Source organism: Tupaia chinensis, unplaced genomic scaffold (assembly GCF_000334495.1).
Source record: "Tupaia chinensis unplaced genomic scaffold, TupChi_1.0 Scaffold000097_1, whole genome shotgun sequence".
Taxonomy (NCBI): domain Eukaryota; kingdom Metazoa; phylum Chordata; class Mammalia; order Scandentia; family Tupaiidae; genus Tupaia; species Tupaia belangeri.
In genome coordinates, this window is record NW_006159559.1 from 6,075,368 (window position 1) to 6,100,395 (window position 25,028).

The 25,028-nt window shown below is 38.3% G+C and overlaps 1 protein-coding gene across 5 annotated transcripts in view; it reads right to left on the reverse strand.

Moving 5' to 3' along the window:
• Positions 1–25,028, reverse strand: part of UBE3D (ubiquitin protein ligase E3D) — a 148,168-nt gene that overhangs the window by 91,827 nt on the left and 31,313 nt on the right. For all 5 annotated transcript variants that reach the window (XM_014585867.2, XM_027769900.1, XM_006143354.2 and 2 more), the window contains exons 5-8: positions 22,122–22,191; positions 13,571–13,640; positions 11,160–11,268; positions 7,309–7,472 (exon numbers count right to left, since the gene is read on the reverse strand). In XM_014585867.2, the coding sequence (XP_014441353.1) occupies positions 7,309–7,472; positions 11,160–11,268; positions 13,571–13,640; positions 22,122–22,191 (413 nt within the window). The remainder of the gene's footprint in view (positions 1–7,308; positions 7,473–11,159; positions 11,269–13,570; positions 13,641–22,121; positions 22,192–25,028) is intronic.

Sequence of the window (25,028 nt, forward strand, 5' to 3'; positions counted from 1 at the left end):
TCCCTCCACAAGTGCAAAAGGAAAGGTCACGTGAGGACACAGAGAGACAGTGCCCACTTGCAAGCCAGAAAGAGGCATCACCAGAAGTCAACCCTGATCTTGGACTTTTGGCTTCCAGAGTTGTGAGAAAATAAATGTCTACTATTTTAAAGGCATCCAGTCTGTGGCATTTGGTTATGGCAATCCTTGCAGACTATAATACAGTCAAATTCAAAGAAACAGGAAGTAGAATGGTGCTTACCAAGGAAAGTGGGAAGAGGGAAAAGAGTTGTATTTTTCTCATGAGTATAATGAGTTTTAGATTTGCAAGATAAAAAGCTCAAAGATTAAAAATGATTAGGATGGTAATCATTCAAAATTATTAAGATGGTAAATTCTGTTTTATGTGTAGAAAATGCATATATATATATATATATATATATATATACACATATATATATATATGTAAATGGTTACATATATTTTAATTTCACAGGGAAAATAATAATGATGACTAAAGCAAAAACCCTTTTACTTTATATGCAATAATTAAAAGTATAAAGGCAACAAAAAAATTATTTTGTAAAAGTTGTCTCTAAATTTTACTAAAACTTGGGATGAAAATAAAATTTCATCATTTCTACCTCAATATATTTTGCAAGAAAATATTTTACAAGACCAGTTGTTCTCAGTTCCAATTCTCCAGATTCCTAAATTAGTTATTTCATCCTTTGTGAAAGGTAGAAAGAACCACTGGGCCTCATGTAATGTCCAGTGAAGAGAATTCAATTTAGTGTTTTAAAAATGTATTTACATATAATGATTACATTTCCCTAAGTTCTTTTCTCTTAAAAATATAAGAACAAGGGGTTGACAGTTAAGAAATTTTTTTTACTATTGTTTAATAAAATAAAATAAACCTACTATTTATGCTTTTTCTTATTGAAAATGAGGGAAGGGTAACAACGAAACAGTTAAATTTCACCACTTACTGTGTTTTCTCTAACAAAATTCAAATGTGGACTATAGAGATTTTGGCTCATACTATAGTAAAATTTTTCTTATTTGCTGGCTTAAATACAATTTCAAGAAAACTTGTGCTATAATAGAGCAAAAAGACAGACACAGTTTGATTCCAGGACACAGTGTAGAGCAAGGCTTCTCGACATCAGCAATATTGGCATTTCAGGCTGGAACACAGTTTCCTGTGGGTGGGTTCTGCTCTGCATTGTAATATGTTTAAGAGCATCCATTTCTATTTACTACATGCCATTAGTTCCTCAAGCTGTGACAACTAAAAATACCTCTAGACATTGCCAAATATCCCCTGAGGAACAAAATTATGCCCATTTGAGGCCACAGATAAATTTAAATTTGAGGCCACAAATAAATTGGTGAATTGACAGAACTAAACTGCAGGAGTTAATTTACTGTTTAATGCTATTAGATAGAGGTAACACAGGTTAAGTAACTCATCTAAAATGTTTAGGACCAGAAGTGCTTCAAATTTCAGAATTTTTGGCTTTTATATTTTCATATGTATAACGAGATATCTTGATATTGGTATCCATGTCTAAACACAAGATTCAGTTATGTTTCTTAGATACCCTTATACACATAGCCTAAAGATAATTTTATACAATATCTTGTATTGTAGTATTTTGACTGTGACCTGTCACATAAAGCAAGGTATGGAATTATCTTCTTGTGACATCATATTAGCACTCAAAAAGGTTTTTGTTGTTGTTGTTGTTGTTGTTGTTGTTGTTTTTAAGAGGTTTTTGCTATAGGGTGCATGTGCTCGCCAGACAGAGAGAGACAGAGACAGAAAATGAGAAATCACCCCAGGGGGGATGACCACGCCGCAATCCCTTCTCCTCTATTCTCCTCTCGGGATCTTGGGCACACACGCACATGCGCCCGGCGTGAGTTTTAACTCACCGGGTTCGGGACATGAACCGCAGTCGACTACATGGGAGTTCAGCGACATAGCCATTAAGCTAATTGCTGGTCCCAGCACTCAAAAAGTTTTAAATTTGAAGCATTTTGGATTTTGGAATTAAGAATGCTTGACCTATTTTGAGGATCTAAACACTGAGATCAAAACTAAAGAAGGAGAGATATTAGATAAGTTATTCCCCAACACAGAATTTAGTAGTAATAAAAGCCACTGGTGCTCACTAAGATGTGAAAACACCAGGAAGAGGAGAATGAAAAACAATATGCTTCAACACTGTTGAGAGAAATTTGTGTCTATTGCTAGAAAGAAAGAACATACTAAAAATATTACAAGCTAATCTTTTCTGTGTGCTCAAGGAAATAAAACCATAGTTACATTTGCTACTTTCCTCTTTTAGGCTACCATCTGGCTATCTACACTTCCAGAAGAAAAAAATTCTAGCCAATAGGACTAAAATAGCTAATGCGCCAGCCTATGTGCCAAAAATATGCCAGGAAGTCTACAGTTTGTTCAGGCATGCCCAAAAGAAAGACGCTAATGTCCTTAAAAGACAAATGTAAATAACTCATAGCATATTTACCCAACTTGAGAAATTATCTTCCTACTTAGGGGACACAATGAGACAACACCAGGAGGAAAAGCACAACAAACGTAGTTACATACAAAAGGCAAAGAGAAGTAATCAAACTCATTCATTTGACATCAACTTGTCCTCAAGACTTGTAATGGACACTAGAGACAAAGTGGAAAGAGAGTGTGGGCGGGGAGAAGTGTAGGAAAGGAAATTTGGGGGAGGATGGAGAGGTAAGACTCTTGTGGGACACAGATAAGGTTTATTATCTGTTGATGAGGATGTGCATAATAGTCTCAACTGGGCTGGACTGAGGTGTAAATCATGCTGGGTAAAGTCTCTTCACAATCTAAATGATGTATAGTGATTTAATGTATGAATAATAATAATAATAATATTTTTAAAATAAAAAATTTTAGTAAAACAAAATTTAAAAAGTCTACTGATCAAAAACATCAGTACACAACTAACTACAGTCAGTACAGTTCCAATTTCATGAGGACTTGTTAAGAATGGGTGAAATAATGGGGCAGGTGCATCAATTTTTATAATACCCCTCGAGAAAGGAAATGTAAAGATCCTACATGTAATGAACACAAGATTCATCACTACAACTGTATCTATAATCACTTTCTTTTTCTTAATACTCAAAAGTGGTCAAAGATAATCTAGGACAAATAAACTACCATATCCTTTGAATTTTCTTTCACTAATACAAAAAAGCAAGCCATGGTAACAAGAACCTACAGTTACTGACAGATGAACAGTAATTATCAAATACAAAGATATGCAGAAAACCACATACCATTGTATAAACAGAAACTGTAGAGTTTGTATTGTATCCAGATGAACAAGACAGACAGTGCTGGCTCACATGGAGTTTACATTTTAGCGCAAGAATTCTAGTGAAATAATTAAACATTTGGGAAGGACAATGCCATGAAAGAGAGGTACCAAATTTAATCTTTATTTTCAAAATGGAAAGACCAATATCCAAAGGAAGTAGAGAAAACCGAATTTTAAGTAAAATTCTAATTCTCATAAATTTTGAGGAAATACTATATTTGTAAGTCAAAAACAGATCATGGTACAAGAGAAAATTTTGAGTGAAAATTCACATCTAGTCACATCTATATGAAAACTTAAAAAAGCAAAGAACTTCTCCTGAAGGTTTTTAGAGATAGAAAAGATATAAGGCATTTTCAGATATTCAAGGATTGACTACAGTCTAAATTAAAAAGAACTATTAAAGAATATACCTCATCAAATGAAATAAAACAATAAATAACATATTTAAAAACTGTAAAAGAATAAAGCATAATATTATTTATAAATATTTTTAAACATATTGAACAATATGGAAATACTTACACAATAAAAAAAAAAGAAACTCATGGTGATGATGCATGATAGTAAGAGGTAAGTAAATGGGGTAGGGCTTTGACTTGATGCTTCTTTAAGAAGAAACACCACTGGGCCAGTGGGTGATGTCGTGGTTAAGGCACTTGGAATCCACAAGGCCAACTGAGCAAGCACAGGTGCATATGTACAAGGAGAGTGAATGAAGAAGGGGCTGCAGTGTTACCATTCCCAATGAGAAGGCGCTTTCTCACTCCTCCCTACTCCCCATCTCTCTTTTGTGAGTGTAAATACCCACTGGCAAATTCATAAATAAAAGAAAAAGAAACAGCACCACCGTGGTCAGAATCACAGATAATCTCAACACAGGGAAGGGAGTAGGTGAGAAAGGGAGCAAGAAGAAAAATGTAAAATTTTAATACTTTCTTTTTCAGTAAAGAGTATGGATACTAATTACATCTAGATATTGATAGTACAAAAAAAGTTTAAATATATGTATTAAAGGTTTAAGGTTAACAATGAAAAATAATTTTGAAGTAGATATTTTTCATGCTCCCAGATCATCAGAAGAAAGAAATGACACACTGAAGGCAACCAATCTAAAGAACAGCAGACTGTCCAACTGGATCACAAACTACAACGAATATGAATTAATTAAATTCACTACTAAATTAGACTCTTACTTTGGACTTAGGGGCTTAAAAATCATGCTGGATGTGTATGCATGCAGTCCAATATCCCTAGAGGAGAATGGAAGAAAAGGGACTGTAGCATGGCAACCGCCTGGCCCCAGGGATGATTTCTCACTTTCTCTCTTTCATTATCCCACCCTTTCTCCCTCTGGCAGCCCAAGCACCCTTTGTGTATACACACACACATATATATATACAAATATATATTTTATATATATATATTTTTATGTGTGTGTGTGTGTCTCTCTCTCTCTCTCTATATATATATATATATACATAAAAACAAAACCAATTATCAAAACCAACTGAAAATGACTTAACTTCCATAATCATAGGACAATATTCAACACATCTTTCTCAAAAGTTCACACTTCAAGTAAATAGAAAGGATAAATAAAAGAATTTTTAATAAACTTGATTATGTACATCTAAACATGTAAAGATATGAGCACATGTAGATCAACAGAGAGTATAATTAATAAACAGCTTAAAAGATGATCATACATCAGGCCACAAAAATAAGAAAAAGATTTCAAAAAAAGTGTCCAAAGTATGAAACAAGTATGATAAGCCTATCTCTGATCATGCCTCAGTGAAACATACGGAAAATCCCTAGAACCTTTTTCATTTAGATTGGCATCAGGGCAAAAATTTAAATGGCAGCTTAGGCAAGAGTGCAGAGTAATGAATATTTATAGAAATTTTGTGTGGGAGTGTAAATTTGCAATCCCATTTTATAAAAAATTTGATGCTATGTATCAAAATCTTAAATGTTCACAGCCTTTGACTCAATAATTATACCTCTAGAAATTCCTCTTACAAAAAAAGTTTGTATAATCACAAATCAAATATAGAACACTATACAGTGCAATACTAACAATCACAGCAAAAAGACAGTTCAATAAACAGCACTGAAAAGTGGTTAAGTAATTTACAACATATCCTTATCATAAAATATCAAGCACTGACATGGAACTAATCTGCAAGACAGGGGTTTATTCATTATTTTTTTTAAGTGTAAAAAAATACACATTTATCATTCAATTATATTAAAATACAAAATCAGTTTTTAAAAGGAATGGAAAAACACAGTGAATTTTTTTTCTTTCTTTATTGGTAGAGTTTTTTTTTTGTTTTTTTTTTTTTAACCTTAGGGCACATGTGCTCACTGGAGAGAGAGAGAGACAGAGACAGTAAGACTGAAATTGAGAAATCACCCCTCAGGGGAGATGGCCACAGTACAATCCCTTTTCCTCCTGGGATCTTGGGTATGCACACATGTGTACCTGCAGTGAGCACAAAGCTACGGGTCTGAGACACGAACCCTGGTCAGCCATGTAGGAGTCTGGCGAGATAACTGCTATACCATCTGCTGGCCCAGAGAGGAAGAAATCACCCCCCAAGGCATATGGACACACTGCAATCCCTTCTCTTCTATTCTGCTCTTGAGATTTTGGGCTGGCACACATGTGTACTGTTGTGTTTTTCAAGTCGACAGTTCTAGGACTTAAACCACAAAGTTGGCCATGTGGGATCCAGGCCCCTTAATCTCCAATCACGTGCTTGGCCTCATATCTTACCTTACATATGACCAACTGTTTTAGTCTTTGATGATTTGTACCACTTGAATAAGATAAAAAAAAAAAAGTTTTTTTTTAAAGAGAGATTTTTTTCCTATAGGGCATATGCAGTTACCAGAGAGACAGAGATACAGAAAGTAAGAAATCACCCCACAGGGGGTCTGGCCATGCCACAGTCCCTTCTCCTCCACTCTCCTCTCAGAATTTTGGGCACATATACACATGTGCCCACTCCCAGGTCCTGGACTTGGACCACGGTGGACTACATTGAGGCCAGCACATTAATCACTATGCCACCTGCTGCTCCCAAGAAGCATTAATTTTTAAAAAAACATCTTATTTACTTCCCAGGAAAAGACTGGGACCTTTCTGTTAGCACAAATTTGATCAAGCCCATCTTGTACAAGGCAAGTGCAAGCTTCCATCTTCTGCTGGGAATGGTCCTCCCTCAGATAACAAGCACCACTTCGCTTCCGTCAAGTCCCACTATCACCTTATCTGAGGAACCCTTCTGACTTTAGAATAGAAAATGACAGCCTCCTACAGCCATCCAACCACTTCCCAACTACACAACCTTCATTTTTCACTAGCTAGTTCACAAGATGTGTCTTAGTTTCCTTATCTTTAAAGTGGAGTTGATAATAACACCTACCCTACAGAGTGTTGTTAGGCTTAAGTGAGCCAGAAGGTCTTAAATGAGTACCTAGCAGATAACAGTCATAATTCATTCTTTCTTTCTTTTTCTTTTTCTTTTTTCTTTTTTTTTTTTTTGTCTTATTTGTTATGGTCTGCCTTCCCTCTATTAAAATAACAACTCCAAGAGGCAGGGACTGTGCTTTGTTCACTATTGTATCCTGAATACCTGAAAAGTGCTTATCAGTAAACATTCTTGGTTGCTAAAACCTGATTTAGTACTGCAGCCTTATGCATGCACAGTTGAGGGTATAAGAAAAAGATCAATTATTTTCAGAAACAACAAGCTTTCTGCATATTACTATGAATCACTGACAACATTTCAATCTATTTTAAAATTTAAGTATAATATTTAGCAGTATGACTCCTAGAAGCTTCAGGAAGGGAAGTGGTACAGTACTACTGAATTTGTTAATTTCTGAACACCAGAAACTAAAACATGAATGTGGAATGAGAAAACAAAGCAAAACTTACTTTTCATTCCTACTTTTGATGCATGGCTGGTAGAGGACCTTAACAGCATTCCAGGTAGACCTGGAATCTGCTTTTAAAGTGTCTTCCAACAGGGGAAATTTTTTGATACTTTCGGAACTTCTCAGAGATTCAATCACCAAGCTGTCTGAGTTTAAAAGCCATAGCTAAAGATGGAAAGAAAAGTACAAGGATAAGGATATTGCCACTATATCCATACCTTTTTTTCCTCACCAGCTGAGAAAAAAAAAAAAAACTATAAAATTAATGGAAAACATAAAGAAGAATCATGTGTATCATTTTAAGTAGTGAAGGTCTTTTCAACTATAACATTTGGTAGAGCAACCTCCATCATTAGAAAAAACTGACCAGGAGAAAACACTTAATATATAAATAACAAAACTGTTATTTACAGCACATAGAACTTCCAGAAATCTATATGGGGCACAAAAAAATAGCTCAACAGAAACAAAGTAAATGAACAGAATTAACAGAAGAAACAAGTGATAAAGAAACATTGTAAAAATGTTAATGTGATTGTTATACCTTAGATACAACGACCTTGTTAACTTAGCTTAAGTAAAGACATTTTGTGACTTGGGACAAGTCACTGCACCACCCTGCCTAACCGCGAGATGCGCAGGCAGCACACCACGGCTGCAAAACCATAAGGAAGCTAGATACGCCTGGATGCCATAAAACCGGGGCCTTCACAGACCCTACTAGGAACTGTCACTCAGTCATTCTGAGCGGTCAGAGCAGACTTTTCCCCGAGAACGGAGTGGATTTCAAACTGTGAGACGGAGCGCAGTCCTCCCTGAACATCGAGGCCGCCCTGGCCGGCTACAGTAACCACCTGCGCTAGCTCCAGCCCGCCTCCCCTGGCAGCACCTGCCTCCTTCTCCACGATCGCGCCTCGAGTCCACTTGGGCTAGACTCCGGGCTCGAGTGCCGAAACTGGCTTCACCATGTCCTGTCCCAGCTTAGGACGACCCGCGCTCCCGTCAATTCCTCCCTGACTGTCATAATTTGTGAGCGTAACCCTCTGTGAATAAGCAAAGCTTTTGAAAACCAATTCCGTGCCGGTCTCTCTGTGAGTAGGATTCTTACCAGGGAACCTTGATTGTCCCTGGCACCGGCCCACACTGTAAGTCGCTATACTGTCACGTCGCACCTTGACTCAATTCTCTGTTTGCGACAGTGATTAATAAAGAAATGGGAAAGGTACTACCATTTTCCACTTATTAGATGAGTAAATGTAAAAAGGTAGATAACCTCCAGGTCAGAGGAGGGGCTTAGAACGGTGGAAGAGTGGTGGGATTCGGATGCATGTGGCTGATTCACTAAAAGAATACTCTTCAGGAGAAAGGAAGTGAGGGACATGGGATAAGATCGGGAAAGAGCTGGTAAATACGCAGACTCAGCTGGAGTCTAGCTTCAGGCTTATCTCATGAGGGGCTCTGGAGCATGACTCATGCCCACAGTTTGTCTCAGGCAAGACAGAAGCCCCAGTGTCGTGGCCAAGGTTCAAACCTTTGGCAGTGGGCTGAGGAGGGCTGTGGTGGTGGTGGGGGAACAATGGAAGACAGAGAACTCCCTGGACAAGGCAACATTGGTCATAAGAGGGCGAATCTCTGGAGATGGGGTCAGCTGTTGAAAATACATGATCTCTAATATTAGATTAGAAGGGTATATTTCTAATAAAGCACTAAAATTCATGTACAAAGATGAGCTTTGTTGTAGCACTGTTTTTAACTGCTATCTATAGTGGGATACTAGTCATTACTCAGATTTATATTTACCCTAACAAAAAATCCTCATGGTGTATTGTTATGTGAAACAAAACAGACTGCAGAAAAACGCTATTTGTGTGATACTAGTTTTTTTTTTTTTTTTTTTTTTTTTTTTTTTTTTTTGCAGATAGACAGCTGCACATGAGTGTATGTATTGGGTCATTGGAAAAGTCACGATGCATTTTTGCATAGAAAAACATAGAAAGATACGTCATGACTTTTCCAACGACTCAATATATATACTTGTATACAGATAGGAAAAAAAGTTGAAGAATACATATCATAGTGTAAATAAGGATAACTTCCAGGGGAGGGACCAAAATAAGGAAATCTTTTTTTTTTTTTTTTTGAGAGTTTTTTTTTTTTTTTCTATAGGGCACGTGCGCTTGCCAGATAGACAGAGAGAGACAGAGAGAGACAGAGAGACAGAAAGTGAGAAATCATCCCCCAGGGGGGATGGCCATGCCACAATCCCTTCTCCTCCATTCTCCTCTCGGGATTTTGGGCACGCATGCACACACGCCTGGTGTGAGTTTAAGCCACCAGGTCCGGGACCCAAACCACGGTCGACTACATGGGAGTCCAGCGACATAGCCATTATGCCAACTGCTGGCCCCAGGAAACCATCACTTCTTTACATGTGTCATGTTGTCTGATTATCTTTCACAAATACATTACTCCTATTTTTAAAAAAATAAAATAAAAATAAAACTATATAAAGTTTAAAAAAGTTCCTCTAGGGTCTGGTTGGTGATACAGTGCTCATGCAACTGGAATCACATGGGAAAGGCATGGATTTAAGTCCTGGGACCTTTCTGAAAATTCTGGGCATGTGCATATGTGTGATCCAGGTTGACAGAGATGGGTCCTGGACCACTGGATGAAGACCCTGTGGGTGGTGCCCCTCTCTTTCTCTCAGCGAATAAACAAATAAGCTTTGGGGGGAAAAAGGGTTTCCTGATTTTCATCTGGAAAACCTTACAATTAAAAAAAAAAACTAAAATTGATTTCATAGTATGACTATAAAGTATATTTAGTACCAACTTCAACTTCAGTCAGAAAAAAATTTTTTTTCACAGAACTAATCTGCACTGAAGGCAGCATGCAGGGCTACAAAGCCACACACAACAGCCACTGCAGGTCCTCCTCTACTTCTTCCTAGCAGATTTCTCGTTAGCTGCGAGTTCCAAGGAGTTCCTTGGTTCTACCTCAAGCACCCAGAATATTGTCTGTCAAATAAGAAGTGCTCCATACATGTTTACTGGTTGAATAAAATAAATGTAAAAGTGAAGAAGAGATTTGGGCCATGACACTTGGATTTCTAGATAAATGTCCCAAGTTCATTTCTGCAGAATACTATTTTTAATAAAGCCACTAGAATATTAAATCTTTGTAGTATATGTAGGAGATGATTCTGCCAACCGTGAAGCCTTTTCTCCAAAACTTCATGCTATTTCTCAAATATCAGAGTCAGAGAAGATGAAAACAACAGGAACAATAGGTCATCTTTTAAAAATAAGAGTATCAAATAGAAGGAGGGAGTGAAAGAGACCAAGAAAAGTCATTAAAAACTAAACGTGAAAAAGACATCATTTTGTGGTATGAGCTTCTAAAGAACAAGAATCGGGTTTTCTATTTCTATACCTAGTACATAAGGTACTTGATCATTTGTTATTAAATTAAGAGAGTTTGATTAATGCTATAAACTGAAATTGAAATTCCAATTTTGATAATTTTCTTCATTGAAGAAAAAAATGACAACAACAATTAAGTAGTTTCTGCAACTTGAGATTACTGGGCTACAAAAAATTAGGTGAGGGGCAGCTTGGCGGTACAGCAATAAATGCTGCTCAAGCAGTGCCGGATCCATATGGAAGATCAGGAGTTCGGTTCCAGCTCAACCTGTGCACGCTGGGCACACATGCCCACGATCCTGGCTATATGGGAAGGCCGAGGGGACTGCAGTGTGAGAACCTAGTGAGGGTACTTGTTAACCTCTCTCTCACGCTTAAAAAAGAAATGAATGTTAAACTTAAAAAGTTAGCTGAAATAATTTCTTACCAAGATGTATACTCTGCCGTCTTGATCCTGAACAGTAAATCTGAAAGTACTTCTAGCAGAGGACAGTTCCGCCAGACACTGGGCAGTAATGCTCTCGACAAACTGAGACCTGTTTGAACAGAAATCAGTTTTCACAACATGTTTCTCATCCTAAGTCTAACTGGCAAGAAAGGCCAAAAATACCCACAGGGCACCTAAAAGGCAGAGAAATCTACAATGCCCAGTCCCTCACAACCTGAGCTAATGCGGATTTTAGTACATCCCAGCGTATTTGTGTTTGCTCCATTCTTCTTAAAACCCATGTCCTTAATGCACTGTCCACCCAAACTGAACTGTCCTCTGCTACTGAATAAAAGATGCCATGCTAGAACAAGTCAATATTTTATTTGTGCTACAGCACATTAAACAGCAAATAACTAACTTACAAAATAAGGTGAGAAATTTCCTCACAAATGTTTGACAGTATCAATTACAGGTTTTCCCAACGGGGTCTCCTTAAAAATATCAACTCTGAGCTACAGAGTCAAAGTGTTTAAAGGAAGGCAAAATTCAAGGTTATGTTCAGATTGCAACAGTTTTTGGATATTAGTAAACAAACTGAAGTAAAGAAATACATAGATTTAGTGGCTAAGTGCCATTAAAAAAAAAACAAAAAACAGGAATCATTTAAAACTGACCCATATTTTGGAAGCCAGCAGGTGGAACGGTAGTTAAGGCTCTGAACTCTCACACGGCCAACCATGGTTTGAGTCCTGGACCAGGTGGCTTGAAGATCATGTTGGGGGCATGTGCACATGTGCCCAAAATCCTGCGAGGAGAATAGCCATCCCCCCTGGAGGCTGATTTCTCTCTTCCCCTCCCTGACTCTCTCTCTCTGGCAAGCGCATACACCCTGTGCCAAAAGCAAACAAACAAAACCAAATGCAAACTGACCCATATTTAAATTTTATAAAAGATCAAATAAAAGATGAATAATTACTGAAAACACCCTTTGATGATTAGGTTATAAGATCCTGGATATTTGGCACATAGAAAGAAGCACAAACAACTATAAGCATTAGGAGATTTATATGCGGGGCCAGCAGCTGGTGCAGTGGTTACAGGCTCAACTGCAACATGGTGGAACTCAGACCAGGTACAAGTGCACGTGTGCCCAAAATCCTGAGAGGAGAATGGAGGAGAAGGAATTGTAGTGTGGACATCCCCCTGGAGGGTGGTTTCTTACTTCCCCTCTCACTATCTCTCTCTTGTCTCTCTGCAAGCGAGTGCACATGCCCTAAGGTAAAAATTAAAAAAAAAAGATTTATATGATTATGTTTGCCTATACCATCTTATAAGCAAAACATGAAGAAATAGATCCTTAAGCCTTTTATTATGTATGGTTTTGTTCAACTGTATAAAAAGTTTGATAAAGGCTTTTCCTACTCTTTCCAGATAAAGAGAAGTATGAATAAAAGTGAATTCCAAGATACTTAATTATATCTACTTTTCCTACATTTAAAAATGACAATGTAGGGGCTAGCAGGTGGCATGGTAGTTAAGGCACTGGACTAACACAGGACCAACCACGGTTCAAGTCCTTGACCTACAGGCTTGCTTTCTCATTTTCTCTCTCTCTCTCTCTCTCTTTCTCTCTCTCTCTCTCTTTCCCCCTAGTTCTCTATCTGGTCAAATGAAAAGATAACAATAATAATTTAAAAAATTAAATAATTTAAAAAAATTTAAATGACAATATAGTATAGAGACCAGGAGATGGCATAATGGTTATATCACTGGACTCCCATGTAGTCAATTGTGGTTCGACCCCCAGACTTAAAACTCATGCTGGGTTGGGACCAGCAGATGGCATATGGTTATGTCACTGGACATAATTGACTGTCGTTCAAGTCCCAGACCCAGTGGTTTAACTCATGCTGGGCACGTGTGAGTGCATACCCAAAATCCTGGGAAGAAAACAGAGGAGAAGGGATTACAGCTTGGCCATCCTCTTTGGGGGCTCACTTACTATCTCTCTGTCTGTCTCTGTCCTTTGGGTGAGGCCACACCCTACAGCAAAAATCTCTCTTAAAAAATAAAATAAAATAAAATAATAAAATGACAACACACATCCATCTGGTGCCATGGTGGTTAAGGTGGCTGGATAGTACATAGTACATAGTACATAGTTGACTAACCAATTCAAATTCCAAACCTGGTGGCTTGAAAATCACACAGGGTACATGTGTGAGTGTGACTAAAATCCCTAAAGGAAGTAGAGGTGAAGGAAAAGGGATGTGGCATGACCATTTCCCATGGGGGGGGGGTGCTTGTGTCCTTTCTCTCTCTCTCTCTTTGTCCATTTGTCTCTAGCAAGCACACTTGCCGTCTAGGAACTTAATAATTTATGAAAGAAATTTAATTTCCTGTTGTACCTTGGCATGACTGGAAAACTTCTCTCAGATGGCTGAATAATTATCTCTGTCATATAAAACTTAGTGGTTTCTAGAAATAAAAAGAAATAAAATTAAGAATTTCCTCAATACGGTAATACTTTTATTGTGGGCATGTTGGTCCCAAATTATGACATTCTAGACCAAATATTCACATACTGGTAAAATTAACATTCTAAGGCTTCAGAAAGCACAGTGTCATTTTAGAAAATCATGGCCAGGACCAGCAGTTAGCATAATGGCTATGTCGCTGGACTCCCATGTAGCTGATTTCTCGCTTTCTATCTCTGTCTATCTCTGTCTTTCTGGCGAGCACACATGCCCTTTCCAAAAAAAAGAAAAAAAAAAGAAAAAGAAAATCATGGCCTAAGTGAATCTGGTATAGAAAGATTCTGCTCACAAGTATGGAAGTTTCCAAAATTAGTCATGTAATGGTCCTAGCCCATTAATGTAGAAACTGGCATTTGGGTTTCCCCTTTTCTGGACATTAGGTACATGCCGGGAGTCACTGAGAAGGATCACACAGTATCTTAAAGTTTGTGTGTTGATGCTATGAACCTCATATTGGTTTTCATCTAAAATCTCACCAACTCTTTTAATGTATAATTCTCATAAAATCTGGTTATTTGAGGCCCAGCAGGTGGCATAGTGGTTGAGGTGTTGGACTCCCACATGACTAAACAAGAGGCTTGAAACTCATACCAGGTGCGTGTGTGTGTGTGTGTGTGTGTGTGTGTGCGCGCGCGCGCGCCCAGAATCCCAAGATGAGAATGGGGAGAAGGGACTGTGGCGTGGTTATCCCACCAGGGAGTGATACCTTAATTTATCTCTCTGTCTCCCTGGTGAGCACATACTCCCCATAACAAAAATCTCTCTTAAAAAAATATGGTTATCATGGGACCAGCAGTTAACATAATGGCTATGTCTCTGGACTCCCATGTAGTCGACCGCGGTTCGAGTCCTGGACCCAGTGGCTTAAACTCACGCTGGGCGTGTGTGCGTGTGTGCCCAAGCTCCCGAGAAGAGAATGGAGGAGAAGGGATTGCAGCATGGCCATCCCCCCTGGGGGGTGATTTCTTGCTTTCTGTCTCTCTGTCTCTCTGTCTTTCTGGTGAGCGCACATGCCCTATAGCAAAAACCTCTCCACCCCCCCCCAAAAATACATATAAACAAAAAACAAAACAAAAAAATGGTTATCTGATTACTTAAGTTACAAAATAATTTAAACAGTATACTAGATAGTAGACATGAATATAGACATACTTATTTTGGACTCCATGAAAAATGTTTAATCTAATTAGTAATGAAGAGAATGCTAGTCAAAATAAGATATTCCTTAACATCAAACAAAATATATTTTTTCCCTTTTTTTTTGAGAAATTTTTGCTGTAGGGTATGTGCACTCACTGGGGACAGAGAGACAGAGAGACAGAGAGAAAGACAGAAAGCAAGAAAGCATCCCCTGGGGGACTGGCCACACCACAATCCCTTCTCCATTCTCCTCTTGAGATTTTGGGCATGCATGCACATGTGCTGGCATGAGTTTTAAGCCATCAGTCCAGGAGTCGAACTGCGGTTGATTACATGGGAATCCAGCAATGTAACCATTACGCTATCTTCTGGTCCCAAACAAGATACTCTTAAATGATAAGGTGCAGCATTATATAAGCTGATGAGAAATGGATATGCTTATTTAGATACTGCTGTCATAATTGAAAATGATAGATTTCTGGAAAGTCGCTTGGTAAAGGCCTTAAAATCAAAGTATATGTTCCAAAGTACATATATTTTGATATTATAATTAAATATCTAAAAACGTATCTCAAAGAAATACTCAAGGGGCTAGCAGATGGTGTAGTGGTTACGTCGCTGGACTCCCACATGGCCAACCATGATTCGAGTCTCTGACCTAGTGGCTTGAAACTCACGCTGGGCGCATGTGCATTCGTGCCCAAGATCCCAGGAAGGGTGGAAGAGAAGAGATTGTGGCATGACCATTCCCCCGGGAGGTGATTTCTCACTTTCCTTTCATTGTTTCTGTCTCTCTATCTCCAGATAGCACCTGTGGCCCATGGCAAAAAAAAAAAAAGAAGAAATATTCAGAAGATATATGGTACCTAAAAAGATGTTCATAGGCCCAGCTGCAAAGATGTAGTGGTAACACAACCCTCTGCAATACTGAAAGCTACATGGAAGATTGAAATGGAGTTCCTTCGTCAATCTGTACATGTTGGGTACACTTGTGCCAGTAATCCTAAAAGAGACTGTGGGAAGGATTGTGCTGAGAGACCCTGCTGAAGGTGCTTGTCTGTCTGGCGCTTTCTCTCTCTGCCTCTTTTTCATGAAATAAATAAACTGTTAAAAATTATTACAATAACATTAATAGAAAAATACTGTGAACAAATTAGAAGTCTAAAAGTTGAGGATGGCTGGGGCCAGCACCATGGCACTGTGGTAATGCGCTGCTCAAGAGAAGCCAGATTTCACATGACAGTCGTGGTACAAATCCCTGGCTGATCGACCCAAAACAGACTGGGCACACGTTGAGTACCAGGGCTAAAGATTCTGTGCGCTGGAGGACTGGAGGAAGGGCATTGTGACATGACCAGCCACTGTGGAGGGTGTCATCTCTCTCTCTTTCTTCCTAGTTCTCTCTCTCTCACAGGAGTGCACTCATACCCTTCAAGAATAAAGAAAAAAAATCTTTAATAGTGGAGGATGGGTTAAAAAAATGGTATATTAAGCCAACAGAATTTCATGTATGTTTTAAATTTTAAATAGGTCAAATTAAAACTAGAAATAATTTAAAATGGAGTTTTCTTAAAAATGGTATAGTCAATTTTTAATAACACAAAGTTATTCTTGGTAGATCTTTTGAAAAAGTTTTCAATTGCTTAATATAGCACACAGAAAAGGGCAAAAATTGAAATCAATAGTTTAATATATTATTATATATCTTGCCATGATGATGGATTTACCCCTTTTTCCTCGAAGTTCTATCCATTTTTACTTTACTATTCTAAAGTCATGTTATGAGATGCAGAATTGAACATTTAATATTAACATTTTAATATTATAAAGTGACCTCTTTTACCCTCACTGTTGTAACTCTGTAACTCAAATATCATTATTTTTATTATTAATATTTATTAATATTATCAGATATTATTTTCGTATTACACAGTGAATCCAGAGTCACCTACATATTTACCACTTTCTTTATGGGTCCATCTTGAACATAGACCTATCCGGGGTCATTTCCTTCTATCTGAATCGGGTAGAATTTCTTTCGATAAGAAACCACTAGTGGTGAAATATCCTATCCTTGATCTTTGCCTTCATTCTTGAAGGACATTTTTACCTGATATAAGGATTAGGCTGAATTTTTATTTCTTTGTGCATATTGACAATATCACTCCACTATCTCCAAGCTTCCATTACTGCAGTTCTTTTGAAAGTGATCTCTCATTTTTCTTTGGTTGCTTTTAAGGTTTTATCTTTGCTTCTTATTCTGCAGTCTTACTCTGATGCATCTAGGTGTAGATTTCCTTTAATTTATAGTGCTTAGGTTAGGCTTTACTAAATTGGAATTCATTTGGGCCTCTCAAATCTGTAGATTGTTGTTCCTCATTGCTTTTGTACAATTCTCAGCAATTAAAAATTTTTTTTGTTTGTTTGTTTGTGTTTTGATATAGGGTGAGTACACTTGCTAGAGAGACAGAGAGACAGAAAGTGAGAAATCACGTGCCCAGGGGGTGCCCATGCCACAATCCCTTCTCCTCTGGGGATTTTGGACACACACACACACACACGCACATGAGGGCAGCATGAGTTTCAAATCACTGGGTCTGGGACTCGAACTATAGTCAGCTATGTGGAAGTCCAGTATCATAACCACTACGCCACCTACTGGTCCCCACCTACCATAATTTCTATAAGAAGTCCACCTGAATTATCTCATGAAATCTCTTTATGTGATTTTTTTATTTCTTGCTACCTTCAAGATTCTCTCTTCATCTCTGGCTTTCAGCAGATTGACTAGAACATGCTTGGATGAAGTGTTTTTCTGTTTATCCTACAGAGGATTCACTGAAATTCTCAGATCTGAGAGTTAATATTTTCCATCAGATATGCCAAGATTTCAGTCAGTTTTTCCAATTTTTTTTTTTCCTGATCAATTTTTTTCCTCCTCACCTCCTGAGACTCCATCTACACATTTGTGAAATACTTATTTTTCCACAAATCTGAGGCTCTGGTCATTTTGCTCCAGAATTTTTTCTCTCTGTTCTTTGTATTGGTTAATTTATATTAATTTACAATGAATCATTTTCAATTTTTCAAAATCTTTTGTGCTCTCAGATCTGTGGTCTAGCTCATTTAGTGAATGTTTCCTTCACTTACTGTACTTTTCAACTACAGAATTACTAAGTTCTGTCTTTGAAGTTTCCGATTTTTTGAGATTTACTCTTTGTTGGGTCAAAGGTTTTCTTTTTATGTGTGTGTGTGTGCGCCATATTTACAACAGTTGCTTCATCTAACTTCTCTAAATCCAACATTTATGCTTACTTGATACCTGCTTATTGAGGTTTTTTTTTTTTTTTAGTATAAATCCTTTTTCTGTTTCTGCACATCTAATACTTTTGAGGCAGAAGCAGAACGTTGTATATGAGGTATTATAGAAACTCTGGGTTTTGTTTTACTCTTCTGAGGGTGTTGGTTTACTGGTGTGTTAGTTAATTAAAGTGGGCTGCCCTCAAACTCTGAAATACATCCTTCCACACTGTGTAGTCACTAACGTCTCTGCTCAGTTTCATTTTGTTTAGTCTGGCTTCCTAGAGAACATCCACTGTAACTGCACAAGAGAGCTGCCAGTAAATAACCTGAGGAAAGGTTCTGCACAAATGCCTCAAGTCAGTAAGGTTTATTACAAAACTCCTCTTTTGCTGCCTAAGTTGTGTGCAGCCTGAAAAATACAGTAAAAGTCATAGTAAGTTCACAGGTCTCTCTGAGCTTTTAGGTCTTACTGAAAATATATACAATAGACACTCTCTGGCATCAACTGTATTGTAGAGTTTAGCAGTCAGCCAGAGTTGCCGGAAGAAGTTATTATGTCAGCTCCTCTATGGCCCTTGGCTTCCACAATATTCCCCTTCAATTTCTACTATCTCCACTACCTACTCTGAATCAAAACCACCACCTGTAGTCAGTAAAGCTGTAGGTTTTTCCTGCCCAAGGTGGAGAGCAGGGAGAAGGCAACACCTACTATCTACTCCCTAAGCAAAAAAGTCAGAAATTTGCCATTCTTTCCCAATGCATCACTAAACACCTCTCAAACTGTTGCTTCATTTTTGTTTTCTAGGGCCCTAATATGGTTGCTATTAATAACTATTCAACTTGTTCAATTATGTATTTGTTTTCTGTGAAATGGAATTGTCCGTTCTCTTAACGGACGTTTGTTGGAAGTGGAGTCCTGCCTATTTTCTTTTAGAGTAGATATCAATGTTGCTATTTCACGCCACCCCCATACACACTCACACATACTAACCTCCTAATATACTTAATGTATTACATCATAACTTTGGTTAAATGAATATTCAGTGTTTACATTATGATTATCATAAGGATCCCATAGATATGTTTCCTTTCTTGTTCAATCTTTTGTTTTTCCTGCAATGAATAATTTTTTTTTTTCCTCATGAGTTTAGTTTCCTAAGAACCTTTAGCTAATTCTTTGCATATGATGCATAATTCTTTGCATATGATATGGCTTTTCTCAAGATTTGTTACATGTGGTCAAACAAATCAAAGAATTTTTTTTTGAGAGGTTTTTGCTACAGGGTGCACGTTTTCACCAGAAAGAGAGAGACAGAGAGACAGAAAGCGAGAAATCATCCCCCAGGAGGGATGGCCATGCCGCAATCTCTTCTCCTCCATTCTCCTCTCAGGATCTTGGGCAGGCAAGCGCATGTGCCTGGTGTGAGTTTTAAGCCACCGAATTCGGGACTCGAACTGCAGTCAACTACATGGGAGTTCAGCAACATAGCTATTATGCTAACTGCTGGTCCCAAGAATTTTTAATTATGCTCTATAACTGAAAAGTCTTTACTGCAATCTTCTCTCCCCTTGCTTTAATCCATCTGTTATTCTTTAGGTCTGCTACACAGCCCTCACTCGGGGACTTCCCTGTCTTGCTCTCTTATACAGAATAATCTGTTTCCCCAATCCCATGTAATCCCTTTGTGGATTAAATCTTTGATTTCCAAGATGTATATCCTAGGGTAGCTCCCCAAGGATATTATACCCTTTGAGGTCTAGGCTTTGAAACTTTGTTACTTCCAAAAGAGCATATATTATCTTCATATTTGACTAGTGACTTATCTAGAATTCTGGGTTGAAAACTTTTTCCTTCCACATCATAAAGGCATTGCTTCACTGTAGTTCAGCTTTATTTATTTTTAAAGACAGAGAATTGTTACGTTATGATCCTCCTGCTTCAGCCTAAGTAAATGGGACTACAGTCACACATGGCTTTTCAGGCTGGGCCAGGAATGAAACCTGGGCCTCCCATGTGGCCTCAGCATGCCAAGCAGCAGCAAATTACCAGTATGCACCACCATGGCTAGGCCACTGTCTCTAGCTTTCAGCTGTGCTGTCAAGATCAATGCTATCCTAATTCTGAATCCATCGCACACTGCTTTTTTCCCTCTGGAAGCTTAATTTTTGGTGTTCTGACATTACTCAGTGACATGACCTAGAGTGGCTTTCCTTCCATCTCTCCATTCGTTACACTGGGTAGTTGGTGGGCACTTTTGGTTGAGAAATTGAAGTCTTGGCTCTGGAAAATACTCTTGTAATGTGTTTTTTTACAATATTGTTTCTTGATAATTTCATATATCCTGTTATCTCTATTTGCTTTTTAAGGCCTCGATTCATTCATTCACTCAAAAATGCAAGGGTACATCAAAAAGCTTGTAGGAAAATGGAATTCAGAGAATGAGTTTATTTTGGTGCAAAAAAGTTTTGAAATCCATGAATAATTTTTTTCATAATATAATTTCTCATGAACTTTTGAAAGATCTTTTTTTACTGGGTGCTAAAGTTACAGGAATAAACCAGATAAAGAATGTCCCTATCAGGACCAGCAGTTGGCATAATGGCTATGTCGCTGGACTCCCATGTAGTCGACCATGGCTCAAGTCCCGGACCCAGCGGCTTAAACTCACACCGGGCATGTGTGTGTGCATGCCCAAGATCCCAAGAAGAGATAGGAGGAGAAGGGAAGAGCACACATGCCCTATAGCAAATTCTTCTCCAAAGGAAAAGAAAAAGCAATCATTCATCACCCATAAAGCTAACACAGCATGTTACAGCTGTGTACACATTTTAAATCATGTCTTTAAATAGTAATGCATTTTAATTATTAGAATTTTCTTTATCATGTTTTAAAGTAATATAGAGTTTATGGGGCAGCAGATAGTACAGCAGTTACTTCACTGGACTCCCACATGGCTGAGTGTGGTTTGAATCCTGGACCTGGTGGCTTAAAGCTCATGCTGAGCACATGTGTGTGCATGCCCCAAATCCATTCGTACTCAAGATTCTGGGAGAAGAATGGAGGAGAAGGGATTGTGGTGTGGCCATCCCCACTGGGGGGTGATTTCTCACTTTCCCTCTCACTGTCTCTGTGTGTCTCTCTCTGGTAAGTGCACACATCCTAAGGCAAAAACCTCTTTAAAAAAAAGTATAGAGTTTACAAAAAATATTAATACTATTAGGAAAAAGGAATAAGAAACAAAGTCTAAAACTCAGAATATGCTGGGACCAGCAGATGGCATAATGGCTATGTCACTGGACTCCCACGTAGTCGACTGCAGTTCACAGTTCAAGTTTTGAACCTGGTGGCTTAAAATTTATGCCGGCAGGTGTGTGTGTATGCCCTAAATCCCAAGGAGAATTGACAGCAGTGTGGCCGTGCCCCCTGGGAGGTGATTTCTCACTTTCTGTATCTCTGTCTCTCTAGTAAGTGTAAACGCCCTACAGCAAAAATCTCTCTCTTAAGCAAACAACAAACAAACCTCAGAATACGTTTTCTTCCATTTCAACAGGACCTATGCCTAGTTTCAAAATGCAGTCCTAAGATATTTGGCAGCCAAGAAAAGCAACTTTTACATCTCTAGGCACCAATTCTTCTGACTGAGATGTTATAATAAGAAAAAGACTCCAGCTTTCTTTAGGACAGGCCCACGAGCAAACTCAATACTATTGCTTTAGAGGTATAGAAGGGGTATGTAGCACTAAAAATGATCCAACTTCTAATGCTTCAGACTCAGTACTGTGTACTTATAAAGGTCAAAATGTACCAACTTCTTGGTATATTCTTCCTCATTATATATTACTTGCATTCTATTTTGAAAAGCATCAGTTTTATACCATATATAAATAATCTATCTTTCCTATATATACTTACTATAAAACCTTCCTGGCTTTTAAACAACATGGCACTCATTTTGGCTTTTTGTTTTGAAATTCTTACCTGATGACATGGTCTCTCCCAAGATTACCTTGCAACGCTCACAAATTACTTTGGTATTTGCCTTTGGTACCTGTAAAACAGAAAAAATGTCATTTAAATGTCATTCAGCTTTTTTAAAAAGGAATATATAATTTTAACATAGTCCCTAGAGTATACATTGAACTTTACATTTTATTCTGCCCTCTACTAAATACTGGGAATACATTTAGCTTGTATGCATAATTCACACGCACAGAGATCATGCTGTTCAAGTCTTAGACGGGATAATGTGCAGACTCACTTTTCAAAATCTAGTCACCACCTGATAATCAAATATTGCCAATGCTGAACAAGAAGCACCTGATATTTCTAGAGAACACTTCCAAATAGTTTACAATTTACAACAGGCTGACGGTGGGCAACTAAAGCAGAGAGGACGGGTGACGTGCCCCAACTCGTGTATGGAATACAAAAGATTCAGAACTTATATTGTTTTGACACCAAGTTCAATGTAATTTATATAAAAGTAATGTATAAGCCACCCATAATTCAGAAGATAAAAATATCTAACCTGATCATATAATTCTATTATTTTTTCCCCGTTTAAGATATGCACTGTTACTGGAAAGATAGAAATGTGCTAGGACAAATCTTAAAACATTTTTATATTTCAAAAGTCCAAATTCATTATGTGTGCTAGAGTAAAATAGCTAGTATTCACCTGATCATTAAACAAAGAACGCTCCTTTTTACATCCATAGTAGTACTTTATAAAAGCCATACGGCATCCTCCTCACCCAGATATACTGCAACACGGCCTAAGCCAAGTGAAACTGGGAGGGGAAAGGAAGTTCTCCAGTCCTCCTTCTAGGAAACCACAAACTAGAGAGCAGGTCAAAGTTAGAACAGATATCAACTTTCTGATGAGGGGTAACATGGATAATCTAAGGAATAAGTCTTTACTAATTACTCTAAGTTTGAGTACAGTTATTTTTCCCTTGACATAAATAACTATTCCTTTTTTTTTTTTTTTTTTTTTTTTTTTTTTTATAAAGAGGTTTTTACCTTAGGGCATATATGCTCACCAGAGAGAGAGAGAGACAGTGAGAGGGCAAATGAGAAATTGCCCCTGAATGGGGATGACCACACTGCAATCCCTTCTCCTCCATTCTCCTCCCAGGATCTTGGGCATGCACTCACAGGTGCCCAGTGTTGGTTTCAAGCCACCAGGTCCAGGACTCAAACCATGATCAGCCATGTGGGAATTCAGAGACTTAATTGCTATACCATCTGCTGGCCCCGCATAAATAGCAATTTCCTAAAAAGCTGCATTAAGAAGCACATTTCCGTTGAGTTCATGGATGTGTTGCCAGTACTAATTGATAGAACTAATATTGGAATCCAGGTCCCTGAAATGCTAAAGCTTGTGCTTTTCAGCACTATGCTAAGTGTTTCCAAACTACAGGTCTCACACCATTAATGGGAACCAACTTCTGGAATCAATTCAGTGGGTTATAGGTTGCATTTTTAAAAATTCAAAAAAACAACACAACATGCCAGCAGATGACATGGTGGTTAAGGTGCTAGATTGGCCAATGGGTCTGGCTTGAGTCCCAGATCCAGCAACTTGAAAATCATAAAATAGAGGAGAAAAAATTGTAGTACGGCCATCCCCTCTGGGGTTGACTTCTTATTTTCTCTGTCTCTCTCCAGTGAGCACATGTGCCCTATGGCAGAAAACAAAAACATCAAATAAATAACACAATTGAAAATATGACAGTAGGCTGGCCCTGTAGCCTAGTGAGTATGAGAGCCAGGTTCCACATACACAACCATGGTTCAAATCCTGGCCCCAGTGGCTTGAGAAACATGTTGGGCACATGTGTGTACATGCTCAGAATCCAACAGGATAGAGAAATAAAGGAGAAGGGATTGTGGCATGACCCATGCCCCCTGGGGGTATGTTCTCTCTTTCTCTGCAAGCATATGCTTCCTCTGACAAATAAAAGAAGAAAATATGAAAATGCTTCAGACACTAGGTATTACTTTAAGAAACTTACACCTAAGATGTGTTTGTTCCTGTGTGCATTTTGTGTGTGTGTGTGTGTGTTATCAGATCTGAATGTAAAAAAATGCATTTCTAACTTTAGTTAGAGGTCAAAAGGTCAAAAGCAACTGTATACCATATATTGGAATCTTAATTCATTCTTTCATTCAGCCTCAAACCCACACTACTAGTAAAAATCCATAAACACTCCACCATTCTTCCCCCTGTGAAGGACTCCTGAGATGAATTCTTCAAACACTGAAGAAGCCGGTAGTTATACAAACACTTCTGCTGTTTTCCTTTAGCCTAGCAGTAGGATTTGGATAGATTCTTCAATTTTTCTCTGAGTCTCTGCTGAGGACACAGAAGTACACCTGAGCTCCTTAAGTCAGCTCAGGCCTGGCTGTAACATTAATCCAGTCACACTCACAACATGGGCCCCCAGAGCGAGCCATCTCTGGCAGACTTAGAATCTGATCAATAAGGGCTGGCAGGTGGTGTGAAGGTGAAGGTGTCTGGATCCCACATGGCCGACTTTGCGGTTAGAGTCCCAGACCTGGTGGCTTGAAAACCATGCTGGCACATGTGTGTGCATGCCCAAAATTCTGACAGAAGAGTAGAGGAAAAGGGATTGAGGTGTGACAATCTCCCTTGGGGAGTGATTTCTCACTCTCCTAGCAGTCTGTCTCTCTCCAGTGAGCACATCTGCCCTATTGTCAAAAAAGAAAAAAAAAAAAAAGAAAGAAAGAAAGAAAAGAAACAGAACAAAACAAAACTAAATAAAAACCTGATGACCTTGGGACCAACAGATAGGCATAGTGGTTACATCGATGGACTCCCACATGGCCAATTGCAGCTCAAGTCCCAGATTCAGAGGGTTG